The sequence below is a fragment of the Vombatus ursinus genome, unplaced genomic scaffold (assembly GCF_900497805.2).
Source record: "Vombatus ursinus unplaced genomic scaffold, bare-nosed wombat genome assembly UNPS02009062.1, whole genome shotgun sequence".
Classification (NCBI taxonomy): Eukaryota; Metazoa; Chordata; class Mammalia; order Diprotodontia; family Vombatidae; genus Vombatus; species Vombatus ursinus.
The window spans coordinates 21,440,888-21,461,276 of record NW_020948840.1 but is presented as its reverse complement, the minus strand read 5'-3'; the positions used below and the strand labels follow the sequence as shown (position 1 = coordinate 21,461,276).

The following is a 20,389-nucleotide window of genomic DNA, read 5'->3' as shown; positions in this document are numbered from 1 at the left end:
AGACAATTCTGAAGGACTTACAATGAAAAATATTATCTGCCTCCAGAGAAAGAACTGATGGAATCTAAATGCAGATCAAAACATCTTATTTTTTACTTTATTTGATTTGTGGAATTTTTCGTCTGTGTTTTCTTCCACAATATCACTAATATGGAAATATATTTTGCATGACAGCACATGTATAACATATATCAAATTGCTTGCCTTCTCAGTAGGGCAGGGAAGGAGAGAATTTGGAACTCAAAATTTTAAAAAATAATTTGTTAACATGTAATTGAGAAAAAAAAACAAAATAAAAATTAAATGTAAAGGAAAATAATAAAACATTTTTTAAAATACAAATAAAAAAGTTGCCTTTGAGGGAGGTCTCCAGTGCACTGGACCAGAGAACCATCCTTGGTTTTTTGCTGTTCCAATGCTTTTCTCTCAATGACTTAGATGTTTCTCTAATCTGTCAGATAAAAAATGAAGTCAGAAGGAATGATTTGTTAACATGGCAGATGAATGAAAGAATAGGGATTAATAAATAAGATCTGACAGATTAAAATGATCCATCAAATGCAGTTACATTAAAACTTCGATTCTACACAAATTTTAAAAATCAAATTAATAATTGGCACTTACATTATGGAGAAAGTGTGGCTAGACAACTCTGTGTGAAAAAGATGGGGGTGGGTTACTTCATATATTGAGTTTGACAGCAAACTCAATATGTAAGGCAATAGTGTGATATAGTGACCAAAAATGTAATGTTAATATAAGCTGCATTAAGAAACACACATTGTTCAAAAAATGAGAGGAATAAAATGTTCTGCTGCATTATTCCTCGATCAAACCATAGAGGGAATCTCATATTTCATCCAGGGCACACTTTATGGAATCACTGAAAGCCAGAATATAACTAGAGGACAGTGGACCAGAATGAAGACCATGCCGTGTAAGAATCTATTAATGGATTTAAGGATGTTTAACCAGGATAAGATTTAATGGAGATATAACTAATAAGAGTTGTCACTTAAACGATGCTTTAAGGTTTTCACAAGTACTTTGTCCGTGATTTCTTATTTGACAGGCTATAATTAAATATTTGAGAAGTTGTCACATGGAGTAAGAACAAATACTGGTACATCCTGGCCACAGGACTGGTTCAGGATGAGGGATAGGATGAAGGGGAAGAGAGGGCTGAAGAACTGGGAATCTTTAAGTTAGACATCACAGTCAGCAGTCTTTAGCTATCTGAAGGACTATTATATAGACACAGATACTCACACACATATGTATGTATATAATATATACAGTATATATAATATTGTGTTGTGTATGTGTGTGTGTCCTGTGTTACCCCAGAGAAGAAAACCGAGGCTATTTCAATTAAATTCAATTTACCATAGATGAGTTTCATAACTAAGTGTCAGTTTCACATCAATATCAATCATTTTTAAACTAGTACTGTGAAACAATGGAAAAGGCTGCCTTGTTTTATTAGTAAGTTTCTGGTCAAAGAAAAAAGAGTCAACATTAAGGCAAGGAAGCATCTATCCATTCAATTAGTCAACAAAATGAATGCCTACTGTATGCAAAGCACTGTGCTAGGCACTGAAGAATTATATTTAGATGAAATACTATACCTACCTTCAGAGGAATATTAGGCTAGTAAGGGAATAAAACACAAAGATAATTATAATTTACATTATACCATAAACTACATTAAAAAAGTAAAAAACAAAATGCTGTCTGAAGTCTGAAAGTGAAGGTCATCTTGGATGTGGAATTCTTATGTACATGGCAATTTAAATGAGACTGGCACAATGTGGCAATATCCATTTCTCTAACCTCTCATGAAAGGGGGGAACCATGTTTTCAAAATACATTTGCATTTTCCAGGTATCAATCCTGTACATACTGATTACTGTACAATGACTTATTAACTTAAAAGTTCTGTGTTTGTACAATGCTGAATTTATTAAAGTAAAATCAAAGTTCACAGCCTGTAATTATTATCATTGAGAGGAAGCATCATTACTGTGTTGCTCAATTAGCATCACATCTTCTACAATCATTCTTAATTAGTTTCATCTGCCATTTCTTAGGTTGGTTTTCATAGCAGTGTATTTTCTACCATTATTGTTCTCATGTGAAGATAAGGTTTGATGTTCCTTTCTTCTACATACAAGCTCAGCTACAATGAAACCAAAATAACTTTGCCCTGCCCTCAAGGAAGATATGTCAAAAGAGAAATATATGAACATAGAGAACAGTTTGCTTTACTTTTTTTTTTAAACGGGTGGGGGGGTGGAGGGGAGGGTGTGTGCAGGATGTTTGTTCTGTGCATGCCCAACTGCAAGTGGACATTCAGTCAAACAACAAGTATTTCTGAAGTGGCTGTTGTACCTGCCTGGTACTGAATATTCACAGCTAAAGAGGAAGGATAGGCAAAGCAGGACAAAGACCTTTGGGGCAGGATAAGGCATAGGCATTTCCAGTATACAGGACACTTCTTATGAATGCATAGATTTTTAAATGTCAGAGAATTCTGGGAGGAAAGTATTGTGAAATAATTAAGTTGTAAGAATTACACTGAAGGTTCAGAAATTCAGACTAATATAAACAATGATGAAGGAAAATGGTATTCATCATTCATCAAGAAGTCTTGTCTACTGCAAAGTTTAGCAAACTGTGTCTGCAAATTCCTGGCACTGCAATCAATGAGAATAAAGTTTCCAGGAAAAATTCCAGTGTGAGGGACAACTTCCTTGGGATAATAAAAGAGGGAAGATTCTGAGGAAAGGAGGGTGGGAGAGCTCATGAATAAATAGGACAGCAATGGTTTTTCTACCGAGCTGGAGGACTAGGTACAAGAGGCAAAATGTAGCAATGAGCAGCGGGCTTTATGACTGAAGGACCTGGAGCAAATGAATTATAAGATGCCAGCATAATAACATAGGAAAGGTGGACAAAAATTGGAGAAGAGAAGCCTTTGAGAATAGGAGCAGAATCAAAGGTCAAGAGAAAGAGGGATATGTTAAAAGCTTCTCCTCACCCAGGAAACTCATACTTTGTAGGCTGGTGAAGCCTTAGTTGAGTTAGAAACCTCTAAATATCATGGCAAAAGACTACATATGACTTGCAACAGCTCAGCAATACTCTGGCTGGAATCAAACATTCATGATATGGATTAATTTTTCAGAAATAGAAATTTCCATTTTACTAAAACAACTTATCCAAATTCTCTTTAATGTCTATCTGGAATAGCATTTATAATCTTTTACAAAATATTTAAGGCCCAAATTGGCTGGATTAGGGAATTTTTGTCTATCTAATTCAACACTATCTAATTCAAATGAAGCAAAATAAATACTTCTGAAAATTATTATAACACATCTTGTACATGCAAAGAAAAAAAAAGATATCATTTAGTAAGGATATAGGACAGAATACTTATATACCAGTGAATCCAAAGCGACTGCTTGATCATTTTCATCCAAACAAGTTTTCATTTGCATTTATTTCCATTAACTTCAAGTAACAGAGATGAGATAACCAGAAAGGTAAATAACTTTGTAGATGTGCAAAAACTAACTTAGTGCCACTAACTGTATACTGATTCATTGACAGTAAAATTGGGTTGGAAATAAGTTAAAACTTGCTTTTAGCAACAACGATTATGAGATTTTGTCAACAAATTTCTATGGAAGCTAGGAAAGGAAGTGCTAAAATAAGGTACAATATCAGAGTAGCAAAGATGACAAAAAACAAAAATAGTGTTCCAAAAGCCATGATCTACCTTTTCATCCTCCTAACCCCTCAATCAAAGAAGAAAGAAAAACAAAACCTGTTACAAACATGTCAATGAAAACACATTTCCATTTCTTTCAAAAAAAAAAAAAAAAAAAAGTAATTTTGCACTTGAGACAGCATGCTTCATCATTAGTCCTCCAGAATTGTAGCTGGTTATCATATTGATCACAGAGTTCCTACATATTTCTGAGTTGTTTGTTTTTATAATATTGTTCTAACTGTATAAATAGGGTTTTTTTTTTGTTTTGCTCATTTTACTCTACATCAGTTCACAGAAGTCTTTCCAGATTTCTCTGAAACTATCTCTTTCATCATTTCTAATAGAACAGTAGTATATACTGTGACTTGTTCAACCATTCCCTAATAGTTAGGCAACCTCTCAGTTTCTACTTCTTTACCACAACGCTAATATATTGTTAGTGATGTTCTGGAAAATGGTTGTAATTACACGAGAAGTTGTTAAAGCTGTTCATACCCTTTGGTCTAGTAATCCCCACTACTGGGTATGTAATGCAAGTAGTGACAAAAATAGATTTCACATATACCAAAATAATCGTGAAGTACTTTTTAAAATAAGAAAATACTAGAAAGACAGTACCCTCCCAACAACTGAAGAATGGTTGAATAAATTGTGGTATCTAAATAAAATTGAGTATTAGAAACAACAGATATATGTAATTCAGGGAAATATGGGAAAAATTATGAACTGATGCAGAACATAGCATATAGAGTAAGGAGAATAATACACATACTGATTGAAATAATGTAAATCAATAAATACTAAGGCAGCCAAACTGATTATACTGACCAATCTTGGTCCCAGGTAATAAACACAGGTAAATATAACCTTCTTCTCTGTAGGAAGACTAAAGACTAAGGTACATAATGTTGTCTGCATTGTCAGATGAGCTGAATGTGTCGATTGGCTTTGTTCCAATTGCTTTTGTCACATAAATACATGAAAAGATGTTTTACTATCCTGGTATTAAATGTAACTAAATATCTGGACTGGGTCTAAAAACGTGGCAGACCAACCATCCAGGGCTAAAAGAAAAAGAAAAAAGAAAAGAATTTGAAATAGGAAAATTAGTTCAGTGTTGCAACACTAATGCAACTGGTATTTTATAATTCATTTCACATTATCTGAATTTGCATTCATCACCAACATTACTGTGTCTTTTATCTTCATCATCCTCAGAATGCTCAGTACCAGGAATTAAACATAAAGGCAATTAAAAGCTGATGGCAAAGTACTGAAATTGAGGGAAAGGGCTACTATCCATACACACATAATCCCAACCTGTCATATCTCTTTGGATGACAGCTAGACTGCATTAAACCTGTAAAGATGGGGTGAATTTGAATAGGTGTGAGGTACATCACCAAGTGATTAACTTTTTAGCCATAAAAAATCCATGAAGAGTAAGAGATAGTTGTTAGTTGGTTGGTGGAAGGAAAATTCACAAACTGATTAAAAACTGGTATTTAGCAGATTAAAAGAACTAACGACACATATACAGAAATTTAAAATTGGACTTGAATAAAAATAACTGGTATACACCTGGAATTACAACCAGATTCATCTGCGGTTTAAAATAATCATGAAGATTAGAAAATATTATATTCTAAGAAGAGTTGGTTGATGTATCTCCTCACCGGTTCCAGGTCACAGAAATATCACAGGGGTGCCAAGAAAGGAATGTTTTGCCCCTCCCATCCCTATCCCTACAGAAACTAGAATGCCCATTCCACTTGCACTCTCTAGCCTTCTCCTTGCTTCCCAGGTGCCTCCCCCTGGCTTACAGAGCAGACATGGCTATCTTAACAGTTTGAAGAGATTAAGAATCACCAACTGCAATCCTTCCGATAAGACAGAAGACTATCAGACTAAGCCCTACCATCTGCTCTGCCAATGCACTCAAGACTCTTGGGCCTTACCATCTCCCTATGTGCCTCACTGCTGCCCTATTAAGATGTCAATGCCCTGCAGACGAACCTTCCTGAATGTGTTTTGTCTCCACTAATTACTGTATAAGCTCTGGGAGAACACATTAGGTCGCACACTTTTCTGTTCGTATCTCCAACATTTAGCACAATTTTGGCACACAGTAAGTACTTAACACATTTTAATTAATTCAGAAGATAATAGAGACACTAGAAGAGCACACACTGTGTTAGGGACAGCATTATAATGGTTTTTAGTAGACAGAATAATGTTGCTCAACGCTATATTATTAAATAGTCCTCCTGTATGGCCCAAAAGTACTTTAAGTATAAATTTAAAATTACCATGGAACTTTTCTTTAAATAATTAGTAATAAAATGTTTTCTGATATTCTGTGAAAGATATTACCAAGGGAACTTCCTATAACCTGATAAAACTGACAATACTATAAAAATATCTCAATAACCTATGCATAAAAAATAAATCTGTGGCTCTAACAGATAATTTCAAGCAACCATGGAAAGAAAGGAAAACCAAAAATAGCTAAGTTGATGACTAAGGTACTGGGCACGTGACATCAATACTTTGGGTATTAACTCAGAAGGTAATTGTTTCAATGTGTGCTATGTCGCCAATTTTTTTTAATCTTATAAGTAGATTATTGCAATAGAGTTACTAAAAGAGTTTGTAACAACACCATGTTCAAATGATTTATACAGAATTATAAACTTCATGATGGCCCATTACAACTTATTTCATCTTCATGTGTCACCTAGGTACAAAAGCTGTGCCTGACCCATAGGTAGGTGCTATATAAATGCTAATTATTACACGTTATTATTTAGCATAGAGCTCTGCACAAAACAGTGCCTTATTAAATGCTTGCTCAATATCCACAGTAAAAAAAATTAAAATCATTACTTCGATACCAGGATATTTTAAAGAGAAGATAATGTTCAAGTTGTTAGAATAACAAAAAAGTCATAAAACATTAAGTTTAGGATTAAGATCTTCACAATAGACTATGTCATTCTAATGATACTTTACTCTGAAACTTTTCACTTAAAGTTGTTCTCAGTTTCCCTAAAACCTCATCTACAATTTTTAAACACTTATCAGAAATAAAAACCAGTACTGTTGAAAATAATCATAGCAGAATTTCAATATTTATTTATAAACCAAATCTGATCAGAATTGAATTATATTTCTAAAATCAGTATAATCTTCTATATACACTGTTACTTCTATTAAAGAGAAAGAATTCTAAAAATATACTTTTTTAATAAACGAATCTCATCACTGTAGGTAGAACACAAATTCCTTCTCTGCCAATCTTTATAACAGGACCTTCTCACCTCCTTTCTGTCCAGGAAGGCAGGATGAAGTTCCCTGACCACCTCTGCTCACAGAGGAAGGAGATAGGTCCCTAAATAATGACTCTAGTCACTCAAAGTCAGAACTTGGTTGTCCCTTTCCTCAGTCCCAGATGAATGGGCTGTATTCAGTCGGCTGAGTCCCTGGCTCATACTCAAGAAAACTAGAACTGAGAAAACACTGCTGTCTCCTTATCCATCCTTACCAACTACTCGAGTACTGAGGAGAACCTTAACCTCCAAACCCAAGCCAATTTTATTAAAGAGTTTTATTTCCAGAGAACTTTTTAATCAGGGCATCACTATTTATTTATGCAATTTTTTGTTGCTTCACTTAACACATACTACCTGTGGTATTTCACTTAACTTTAGCCATAACATTTTTTCCTAAGCCTAGAATCTAATCGTTCTAATTTCTAGTATCTAATTCTTATTGTCTAATCAATAATAAGTTCAAGTAAAAGAAGACTGAGGAATTTAAGCTTTGTGCTCCCAGGCGTCACAATTAAACACCTGGGAGAAATGGGACTATTTAAGATGATCAGCTTCTTTCAATTCATCTAAAACCTGAAAAAAATTGTACCACATTAAAGGAGGAAATATTTTTACAGCTATTTCATTTTGCAATATTTAAGCTTCATTACAACACAAACACACACATCCTTTATATAAATGTGCTACTTGAATAAAAAGTGCCCAGACCAAAGTCTACGCTAGTGGGTTTGACTCCATAGGCAGAAGCAAATGACTTGTTTGGATCATTATACCTTACCTTGGCTTGAAATTTCATATAGCTCCTTTCTGAACATTGTTTCCGGCTCTGAAAATTAGCAATTAATGCTGCAGACTTCTGAGGTTTTTCAGTGTTTAGCTAAATTAATAAATTAATTTTATGGCTGAGTTTTCGTTTTCAAAGGACTTGTCTCTGCTTCTAATTGGTGGAAATGAAAACCCATGAAGACTATGTTTCTACCCATTTTAAAAGAAAAGCATCAGTTTTGCTACTGTCAGAGGTCTTTATTTTGTACATATAAGGAAGTGGGTTTTGATGCTATCTGAATGTGCTTCCTGTTTTACTATGGGCATGAAATAAAGTCACCTCAGATTGAGAGTCAAAGCCCTTGAGAAAAAGGAGCATATAGCAAGTTTGCTCAACGTCTACTGATACTTGCAGGCCACTTGTGATTCCTCAAAAGGAAGTTAATCCTACTGAAATTTGGCCCAAAGTCACCGGCATACCACATATCATCACTTCTCTCACTTGCGGCTAAGAGATTTCTCAGAATTATATAGAACAACAAATGCATTCACATGCACACAATACAGACATAAGCTGTTTCCAGTTTCAGTATTAATAAAGATGAAAGAATAGGAAATATTCATGCTCTTTTCTGGTACATATATCTTCCAAATGACTCCTAACATCAGATATATATATATACACTGTGACTAAAGATTAATGAGATTAGGTCGTGGGCCACACTTAAAACTCAATCTTGTTATCTGTATTATAGCTGGCATCTGATGTCATATTTACTTCAGCAGATCGTTGACTTATTTCTGTAGTTCTCAAAAAAGTACTGGGCATTCCTAGATGTTCTGTGCTTATCTTGGGTGTACACACATCAGCCAATCAACCTCAACAAATTCCAAACTCACACTTGTATGCCACTTTATTTTGAACAATAAAGCATTATTACAGCGACAAATATGAGTCTGTGCTCTGAAAATAACTATGTATGCATGTTTGTCTCCCCCTACAGAATGTAAACTCCATGAAGGGAGAAATTGTTTTATTTCTGTTTTTGTATCCACAGAAACTAGCAAATAGTAAGTACTTAATGAATGTTTTCTGTTTGTTTGAACAATGGTTTATAACAATGGATTCAAACAAATTCCTGGATCCCCAAACAAATCTTGGTCAAGTCTTACCATATGCCCAATCAGCCTATCTTTGATCTTAATTACAAAACTTTGCAATGAAAATCCTTTAGGTTGCTTCTCTTCTGCAACTGTTCATTGGTAATGTTATCCACAATGAACTTACCTTTAGGTGACTTGAAAATTTAATTCTTCACAAACTATAATTTTTTCATGTTTTCAGTCATTTATAATCAAAAGCACACTACTGTTAAAAAGATGGGTCTTCCACACATGACAAAAGATGAGAATAGACAATGATGGAAGGGTTGTGGAAAAAACAGCAGTACAACTAATGAAAAGCTGTGAATTAGTACAATCATTCTGGAAATCAATTTGGAATAGTGCAAATAAAGTTGACTCAAATGAATATAATTTCAACTCAAAGGTTTCACCGAAAGACTTGGATCCCAAAGAAGTCAATGAGAGAGAGAGACAGAGAAAGATGCCTCAGGATACAACAGAATATTTATAGCAGCACTACCTTTAGTATAAAAGAACTTGAAACAAAGTGGGGGCCCATCAAATAGGGACAGGCCAAACAAACTGTGGTACTTAAATGCACTAGGATATTAAACGATACTCTTAAGAAATGGGGCAGGTAGGTGGTGCAGCGGATAGAGCACCACCCTGAAGTCAGGAAGACTTGAGTTCAAAACCAACCTCAGACCAAACACTTGACACTTACTAGCTGTGTGACCCTGGGCAAGTCACTTAACCCCAACTGCCTAAAAAGAAATGAATGAATGAATAAACAAATGCTGAATACAAATACTATATAGAAGGACTTTTATGAACAGATGCAAAATAAGTTTGGTAGAAAAAAGTAAATAATATAGACAATGACAATAAGGCAAATAGAAAGAAAAACAAAATCATCAAAACTGAATTCTGCTAAATTATAATGACCCAAGCTTGGAACCAAGAAACAGACAGGAGATTACATCTCCCCCTTCTTCTCTGCAGAAAAGGGAGACTGTGTAGATGCTGAACACTGCATATAATGCAAGGATTTTTGAGAGGCAGTTTAATTCCACTGATTATCTTTTCCCCTCTTTTTTTCCTTCTTTCTCATATGGTGTTGTTCTCTGGGAGGAAGTAAGGAGATACAGAGGAAAATGTGACATAAAACAGAAAGATTTATAAAAAAATTATTTTTAAAAAGATTGTCCCCCAAAGAATCAATTTAAAAAACCAGTTGAAACAATTAACAATTTTACTAAGTTGCAAGATATAAAAGAAACCCACATAAATTACCACCATTTCTACATACTACTAACAAAATCCAGCAGGAAGATGGAGAAAGAAAAATTCCATTTAAAATAACTTCAGACAATACAAACTACTTAGGAGTCTCTCTGCTAAGACAAACCAAGGGATTGCACGAACACAATGACAAAACACTTTTCACACAAATAAAGACAGAATTGAACAACTGGAGAAATATTGATTGCTCGTGGGTTGACTAAGCCAATATAATAAAAATTGTCTGACAATTCTACCTAAGTTAATTAACTTATTCAATGACATACCAATCAAACTACCCAAGAATGATTGTACAGAGCTAGAAAAAAATAGTAACAAAATTCATCTGAAAGAAAAGGTCAAGAATATCAAGGGAATTAATGAAAAAAAAAAATTTAAGGAAGATGCGCCTAGCAGTTCCAGATTTCAAACTATTATTACAAAGCTCTAATTATCAAAAAATCTAGCTAAGAAATAGTGTTATCAGTCAAATAGATTAAATACCCAACACACAGTAGTAAATGACCACAGTAATCTAGTGTTCAACACACCCAAAAATCCAAGCATTTGGAGTAATAACTCAACATCTGACAAAAAATTCTGGGAAAAGTGGAAAGCAGTTTGGCAGAAACTAGGCATAGACCAACACCTCACACCATCTACCAAGATAAGGCCAAAAAAAAAAAAAAAAGCATTTGTAGTAGTTCTTTTGGAGGGAAGGAGGGAGGGAGAGAGAAAATTTTTTTACTTTGTTTTTATTGTTTTCTTTTGCAACATAACTTATAAGGAAATGTTTTGCACAACCTCACATGTATAATCAAAATCAAATTGCTTGCCTTCTCAAGGAGAAGGGAAGGGTGGGAGCCAGGGAAAAGATTTGGAACTCAAATTTTTAAAAAATGATCATTAAAAAAATTTTTATATGTAATTGGGAAATGTGTAACAAAATAAATTTTAAAATAATTTTTAATAAATAAATGAAAAACTCTCCTGTGATTCAGGGAGAAACATGAGATCATTAAAAACAAAGCATCATTTCCCAAGGGCAACACAGGCCTCTGTCTCCTTCCAATTAAACTGTTATCTATGCATATGTTGTTTCACAATATATATGCTGATTCTGGAACAACTCTAAGGATTATACTTTCAACAGTACATCAAAGTCGATAAATAAACATTCTTTACCCACTAGGTTTTTGCTGTGTTGATAATTAGGCCAAACTCTTAAGTCACTATGCATATCATTTACGAACTACTGCATTGTTTCAGGGCTTGATGTATTCAGTAAAATATTATCCACAAACAAGAATATCTAGAAGACCTAACCTAATTCTTTGTGGAATCCCTCTTCCAATATTAATCTTTACTAAACAACTTAACATTCATCTCCCTATTCTATATCTCACTTGATACTAATCTTCATAATAATTTATAACAAAATTACAATTAAAAATTACATGGCAGATATAGTTGATAAAAAGCTGGCCTCAAAATCAAGAAGATCTGGGCTTAAGTCCTACCTCTGACATACAGAGGCTGTGTAACCCTCTCAATGCTTTAGGCAACTCTCCAATAGTACAAGTTGCAGAGAAGACAATGTCAATCTGGGAGAGAAAGCTTCCTCATTCAGGGCTCCCTTATGACAATGAAGTCACAGGTCCAGCTGTCATCTCCTCAATTACAATTATAAACCAAATAATATTAGTAATAATTTGTAACAGCTTTATATTAATGTCGAGTAATAATTTCAGTTAAAAGAAAATGTTTAGAAATTATCATGGTTCCTTGTGAGATGTGAGATGAGGAACTCTTACATTTTCTAAACCTAGTAGTTCACATTATTAAAGGACACTTAATGGCACCATATCCAGATTTCAAGTTCACTTCTTTTAAGTGGTAAATAAGCCTTTTGAAGGATGAATATATAGCCCACAGGCGGAATCCAGTCTAAGTTTAATTTCATTTAACTGCCAGGATGACAAGAGTCTGGCCACAAGCAAATACAGCCCAGAGCACCACCAAGTAGTGGGCTGTTTTAGTAATCTCATTGAAGAGGGAAGATCTGAAGATAAAGTGTAGTTGAATTGTGAGCAGTGGTTAACCAGCTAATATCTATTCACAGAGATGAGATATGGTGATAATTTGGCCTAAATCAGTCCCATAAAAGTTCACTGCATGGTTTGCAAAGGGCATTTTACTTCCATAAAATACTTGCCTCTTTGCTTTTTAATTGGCTATACTATGAAAATATTCTAATATAATTTTACATGTTTTTTAAAAAGCTGAAACAAGCATTTTCTATTTCTCACCCTAAAAATACTAAAAATCAATTACTTTCATTATATGTGGAACTTTGAATTTTTTTGTGAATCAGGATTCTTGATTACATATGTTCGTACATATACACATGTATATGTGAGTGTAAGTGTGTGTGTACGTGTATCTCCTCACTCATATTCATCAATCACTTACTAAGCACCTACATGAAGCCCCATGTTAAACTCTGGGAATAGGGAGTGGATCTGTGATTTCACTGGTTTAGGAAACTCTTCTATATCAATCCAGATGGTATTTCCTCTGCAATTTGTGGTCTCATAGAGCTGCTTAGAGCTTGAGTGACTTCCCTAGGTCACACAGCTAGAACGTACAAGAGGGAGGTCTGGAGCACAGTTTTTACCTGGCTTCGAGGTTGGCCCTCTGTTCTTTGTACCATGCAGCCTCTTAGGCCCTGGGGATACAAAAACAAAAAAGAAACACCTCTCCCCTCAGGAAGTTTACATGATATAAGGGGAGACATACATATATAAGCAAACATAAAAATGCACAAAATAAACACATTTAATTTCTGCATTTATATCTCACTACAGATTTCTGAAACATAAGATATATATGAATGCACATAGAGAGGCATTTCTTGAAAATAATTCATATAGACAGACATTGCTATGTAGTCTGAATTAGAGGTTTTGCTATACTTTTAGACCTACTTTAGAGTAGGTCATGTATGTTTATAATGTCCTAATTTCAATCAATACTATTTTTTTTGAGTATTTAAAATTCTCTAACATCCATGGGTGGCAGCTGCCCCATAACGCCCACCAACAGTGGCACAACAGTTATGTGAAAAGGGGAAGCTGGGTGGTAAAGGATAGAGCACTGAGCCTGTAGTCAGGATGCCTCCTTCCTGAGTTCAAATCTGGCTTCAGGCACTTACTGGCTGTGTAACCCTGAGCAAGTCACTTAACCCTGTTTGCCTCAGTTTTCTCATCTACAAAATGAGCTGGAGAAGGAAATGGCCAACCATTCCAGTATCTTTGTTAAGAAAACCCCAAATGGGGTCAGGAAGAGTCAAATATGACTGCAACAAATGAACAACAACAAAAATGTCCCAGGAACTGTGCTGGAGTAGTTTATAAATTTTATCTTATTTGATCCTTACAGTAACCCCACAAGGTAGGTATAGTTATTATACTCATTTTACAGTTGAGGAAGCTGAGGTAAACAGAGGTTAAATGACTTGACCAAAATCACCAAGTTAGTATGGCTGTTTTGTAGTGCCTGAATTAAGCCTAATTTTTTGGCCTTAAGTACCCTAGCCAGGCATCTAAAGGGCAGATATGATACCTATGAGGAATTAATTTATTGAGGAAGAGAAGTGTTTGGTGTGCCTGACTCTAATGTAAAGATCTAACCCTTTAAATACATGAAAGTATAATATCATGCTCCTTTAATACTTGGACACCATTCATGTCTTGAACTCAAGTCTTCCCATCTCTGGAACCAGAACTCAATCCATTGTGTCAACTGGCTGCCTAAATGACAAATGATCTCTGTAGATCAGGAATAGGAGATGCATTGAGGGCCACCAAATCATAGGAAAAGAAGCTGTACAGATATTGTTGCAGAAATGACAAATATTTGAACCTAAGAGACCTGATCAAACAGGACCAATAATGGCTGACAAAGGTGCTAAAAAGAAGATCTGGGTACTGTACAAAGATGGAAATGGCAAAGATGACGATTGGTTCTGGAGTTTAGTTAATCTTCAAGTAAAATAGAGAAATGAATGGTGCCCAGGTATTAAAAGGAGCACGTTTCCAAAGCCTGCCAATTTTGCCTTTACAACATCTCTCAAATATGCCACCCTACCCTGCCACTAGTGCAAGCCCTTATCATCTCATGCTTGGATTACTGAAGTAGTCTGCTGGTAGGTGGGTCTACCTGCTTCTAGTCTCTCCCCACTCTAGTCAATCCTCTATTTAGCCTCTAAAGTGATTTTCCTAAATGTAGATTTGATGTCACCCACCCCTTCCCCTCCTCCCCACTCAATAAAATTCCAGTGGTTTCTTATTGAGTCCAGGCACAAATACAAAATGTCGTTAGGCATTCAAAGTCCTTCAAAACCTAGCCCCTTCCTACCTTTCCGATCTTCTTATATCTTATTCCCTGATAAGACACTCCATCTTTCAGCTCTGGACATTTTCTCTGGCAGTGCCCCATGCCCAGAATGCCTTTCCTCCTCCTCCTGACATCCCTAGCTTCCTTTAAGTCCCAACTAAAATTACAACTTCTATAGGAAGCCTTTCCCAATCCTTCTTAATTCTAGCGCTTTTCCTCTGTCTATAGCTTGCTTTGTATACATTTGTTTACAAGTTCTTTGAGGACAGGGACTGTCTTTTGTTTCTTTTTGTATCCTCAATGCTTAGCACAGTGTCTGGCACATAGTAGACACTTAATACATGCTTACTGATTTACTGATAGAAATAATGATTCACTGATTAGCTTGCTGTAATAATTGTGTAAATTGTTTTCCTGGCTCTGCTTACTTCACTTTGCATCATTTCATATGTCTTATCATGCATTTCTGTATTCATCACATTCATCTCTTTTGGTACAGCTGTAATATTCTATTACATTTATGTGCCACAATTTATTTAGCTATTTCCCAATTGGCCCCAAAGAAAAAAGTTGAGAAGGAACCTTCGTCTTCTTTGCAGAGGTTGGGAGGAACATAAATGTGGAACACTTAATATATCAGACTCTTGAAATGTTGGCTAGTTTTGTTCAGTTTTTCTTCTTTTTTTAATTATTTTTGTAAGAGTTTGCTCTAGAGAAGGTTACACTGGAATATGGATATGAATATTAAAAAACTGTTTCAATAAATTAAAATTTTTCAATAACATGTATACCCTTTAAGGAACAACTTGCAATACTCCAGTGACCAAAGTTATATTCTTCTAAAAGTCTGTCAGTACAAAGTGAGTGCTTTTCATACCATTTGGTCTCTATGACAAAACAACAACTTTTCAGCTTTGCATTTAAAACATTGCTCAATCTGGCTCAAGGTGGCCTCTCAAGGCTTACGTCACACATGTAATCCCTCCTTATACACCGGCTTGATGTTCCTAGAATGTTCCTACTTAAGGTGCCTTTCCTTCACTTGGAATGCACTCCCCTCCTCAGCTTGGTCTCTTAAAATCCTTATCTTCCTTTAAGATTCAACTCTGGGGGCCTCTTATGAAAAACCTTTCTAGATTCTTCATTATTACTCTCCACTTACTCAAAATATCTTTATATATATATGACTTTACACCCAAGGCTTCTGATCTGAGTTTTAAGGCAAGGCAAAGAAATCTTCTCTTCTCCAACTAAATTTGTGTTTTTTTCACTGTAGGGTACAAATCAGATTTAAAAATACATATTTACTTTTTAATCCTCATCTGCCAAGCCCACCATACTCTCCCTGCTCCCTACAGAAGGTACTTTACACTGCTATTTGGATGCAAAAAAAAAAAAAAAAATTACACATTTACACATTTTTGATAACCTTTGCAGTCTTATACATTTTAAAATATCCAGAGAAAGAGTCTGTAGGCTTCAGACTGCCAAACACAAAAAAGTTTAAAATCTTGGCTTTCGAGGAAACTGTTGCCAACCTTTAATTATCTACATTAACAGAGAAGCATTGGTCTATACAATGCCAAATCACGGATAATTTTAAAACCACTTGTATCCCACTTTAGAATACATTTTTATGTTTACATCTGAATACAGATGTGTCTTGATGTTCTAGGAATTCAGTAAAGTGTTCATTCGTTATAAAGAAGCAGAGATAATCCAAATTCAAATATGAATTCAGACTTCTATTTCAATGCAAACATTTATTAAATTGCTGTGAGCATTTAAAGTTAAATGCTGTTACAAAGATGAAATAAGATACCCAAATTCAATGCGGAATAAGAAAAATACACATAGGAGAGGCCAGAGCCCCCTGAGAGATTCAAAAAGGAAGAGATCATAATCTTATTTATAATTTTTTGGAGGCAATCAGAAAAATCAGTGTAACTGATAGAAAAACATGGAAGTTAAACAGTAGGGCAGGTTTGAGATGGCAAATAAGGAGTTTAATTTTCAACAAGTTAGAGGTGAGGGAGTAGTAAGGCATTCAGGCAGAAGATCTATCTTCAGAATCTTCAGATAGGAATCTAATGCTTTAAGGTTTGCAAGTTACTTTGTATACATTATCTCATTTGGGTTCCATACCAACCCGGGTGAGGTAGTTGGCATTATGATCCTCATTAAGTGACTAAGCGCCTTGCCCAAGGTCAGACAGGTGCAGAATTTGAAATGAGGCCTTTCAGACTCCACAATGCCTCTTTCTCCAGAGAGTGGTCAGAGCTGAACATAAAAGATCTGGGAATCATTTACATATAGATGATAATGAAAAGTGAGAGATTGAGAATTCAGGAAGGGAGAAGGTATAGGGAAAAGATAAAAGGACTAGGGTCATTATCTCAGAGAGTGCAAAAAGATAAGCAGCCAGGAGAAATTGAAAAGGGACAGAGAAAGAGGAAGAGAAAGAACCACATTATGAATCAAAGGAAGAGTGCTAAATAAATAAGGAGGCCATAACTAAAACTGTCACTAACGGCAAATCTCCAGTAATTTATTTTCTCAAGTTCTTGACTGCTGTTCTGCTTAGTTATAAGCTGTTTTGCAACCTTTGTCCTCAATTGAATCAATGATCAGAATAGGAAATCCTTCAGAGGAAAACATGGCTCCAACTTTAATACCGATAACTAACTATAATGTACAAATCTCAAAGTCCTAACAACAATAGCTGACATTTATGTAGTGCATAAATGTAAAACACAAATCACTAAACAAAAATAAACAGCTATTGTGTACATTATCTCATTTAATCCTCAAAACGTCGAGGTAGGTACTGCTTTTTTTTTTTTTAATGAGAAAACAGGCTCAGAGAGGCTACAAAGTAAAAGAATTAGCTTTTTAATTTAGGCATTCTGACTACAAGTCTAGTGCTCTTTTTCATAACACCTCACTTCTGAGGTACTAAGCTGAGTACTTCTACAGAACTCCAAATTTAAAATGCAGCATAAGGTGGTAAAAAGAGTAATCAATTTAAAGTCAGTGTTGTTGACCTCTTTGAGACTCAGTATTTTCTGCCTCTCATATCCAAAGTCAGACTTTCACTTAGATCTGAAGACACAGGTCTAAGTCAGGAGAGATCTGCAAACTGTACCTCTCTGTATGGAAACTCTGTGCTAGCCCTTGTGAAGAAACACTATTAACAGTTTAGTAATTGTTCCATCATATTCAGACAGGCATCTAAAACGTTCAGGGGGAAAAAAATAAGGTTTGGCCCTTTAAAGAAATGTTTATCAAGCAGCTACAGAGGAAGAGAGACAGGGCACCTTGTAAAATGGAAATTCAACTCTAAATTAATGAAAGAATATCACAGAAAAGCCAAATTACAAGCACCAAGAGGTGACAATGTAAAAAGTCTTCTGGCTCAGCCCCAAGGCAGGTAACATATAAAGCTTAAAAGAGCAGGCCAAAAATTATGAGAGAAATTACTAGGAAAAATGAACAAGCAGCCTAACTTTGGCAAAGAGAGCGAAAACAGAGGCTCTGAAAAGTTCAGAAGAAAAGTAGTAATGAAGCAGATTATACTATACACTATTAACGAGTCAGGAAAACAGAGAGTAATTTGCCAGGAACTGATAAATAAGAAGTCCAAAAAGTTAAAATGGTTTGGCTTCATGTTGCTCAATGACAACTGAACACTGGAGGTTTCTAGAGGCAGGGTTGAAAGATACTGTTTCTCAAGAGTTCTGCTCCAGGCCCTTCAGGGCTTAGCTTTACCTTTCCTCTTCCACCTGCTCTTCCTGCCCTCCTTGTTGCTCCCACCGTCACTGCTACTACTGCTGTTCTCAGAACTTGGGGAATCTGACTGGCCATCGCTGCTCTCTTCAGAGCCTTCTGATAATTCTTTCACGCCATCTGGAACATCTTTCTGAAAATGGAAAGTCAATTAGGGTTAGTGACTACTAAACACTTTATTTACAATGTAACAGAGGTATGAGTCAGGTGACTCCAAGCTAGGAAAATCTGGACTGAAGTCCCCCCTTTGCTACATTAGCCTGGGCAAGCCACTTCACCTCTTTTTGCCATCCAACTCCCTGACGACCCTAAATTGCACAGAAGGTGCTGACCCGCACTGGTAGTTGGAGTTTTCTCTCCCAGGAAAGTTCTCCATACTAATGAAATTATTGGTACTCTTATAAGCTAGGGAGCGATTAGGAACTTATGCTAATTTAAAACACTGGTTTAAGTTCTCATTCTTTTTTTGTTTGTTTGTTTAGGCAATCAGGGTTAAGTGACTTGACCAGGGTCACATAGCTAGCAAATGTCAAATATCTGAGACCAAATTTGAACTCAGGTCCTCCTGACTTCAAGGCTAGAGCTCTATTCACTGTGACACCTAGCTGCCCCTAAGTTCTCAATCACAACAAGAGGTACAAAATTACATTTTCTGATTGCTAATAATACAACTCCCAAAGCATAATATGCTTCAATCAAGGCTAATCTTTTGCATTCCTATACACATACTACAAAACTGTGAAGATACAGAAAAACAATATACCCTAGTAAGAAAAAATGGGTTTAAATTAAAAAGCAACATTCTCATTAGATACAAAGAACCTCAGGATCATAAGCCTTACTTCAATACTTCAAAAGGCTCCTTGATTTCACAGGTCTGGGCACTTGCTCCCCCTTGACTGACAACATCCAACCCTTCTACCAACAGAGTCCAAACTTTCTTAACAACTTCATATTTGGTTTGTGAAGTAAAATCCATCATTCTAATGACAAACTGGGGATAAGCCTTTGCAAATTTACCTAGCTGGTCCTCAGACAGACAGTTTGTCACCAGTTTTATGTTATAAAAAGCTCTAAGGCATTTAAATAGGATACTGCCAGAGCTGTGATGGCATTCCATTTCTCTCTAGTAGCTGTGACCCAGGGAAAAAAATATTTTAAGTGGCTACTTATTAAGGTCACTTCATATGTACAAAATGATCCCCCACTGCTTTAGTAAGGAAAATCTATATTCCTGATTATCTTACTCTAATCTCTAAGACCTTGTAGCCATCTATCATAACATTAACTTGATATAATCTTCACAAATCTATGCCTATATCCCTTTCTTTCATCCTTCAAAAACTTATGACTCAGCCCCTTCACACATTCTTCTAAGAATAACTAACTGCTTTTAGTAATGCTAACCTGAAAAATTGAAATAAATTATTTTTGTCTACAATTTTGACTAAAAAAAAAAAACAAAAAACAAACAAAAAAGTTCAACCATGTCCTAAATAAAGAACCACACAGAGATGTGACCTTTGCCATCTATTTATAACTCTGGTCCTTTCAGATACTATTTCTTACTGGACATTTAGCCTTCAATCTGAGTAACTGTCATAAAATGTAAAGTTATGAACCATAAATGGCAAAAGAAGATTCATATTACAGCATACAATTTCAGTTAATTAAGTTTTTTTTCCATCAAAATAAAACAATGTGCTTTTCTCGTGAATTTTCAGCTGTTAAAATCTAATGACTTCTGGTATTGACTGCATTCTTAAGATAACCCTGGGAAATGGCAGGGGCATGAGCTGCTTGGGAAGCCTAAATGCAAGCTATGCTAGAGATATCTATATGGGGACCTCCTCAGTTTCTGCAATCCCAATTAAGAGTCACACACCGAAAAAACATATTCTAGGGTACTAAACTTATATATCCC

At 35.4% G+C, this 20,389-nt stretch overlaps 1 protein-coding gene across 4 annotated transcripts in view; it reads right to left on the bottom strand.

Moving 5' to 3' along the window:
* Positions 1-20,389, bottom strand: part of ASXL2 (ASXL transcriptional regulator 2) — a 167,064-nt gene that overhangs the window by 53,449 nt on the left and 93,226 nt on the right. For 2 of the 4 annotated variants that reach the window (XM_027850306.1, XM_027850308.1), the window contains exons 5-6: positions 18,448-18,598; positions 12,959-13,009 (exon numbers count right to left, since the gene is read on the bottom strand). In XM_027850306.1, coding sequence (XP_027706107.1) covers positions 12,959-13,009; positions 18,448-18,598 — 202 coding nt within the window. Of the gene's footprint in view, positions 1-7,888; positions 7,985-12,958; positions 13,010-18,447; positions 18,599-20,389 lie in introns of those variants that run through there. The other 2 variants (XM_027850307.1, XM_027850309.1) reach the window with 2 other exon arrangements.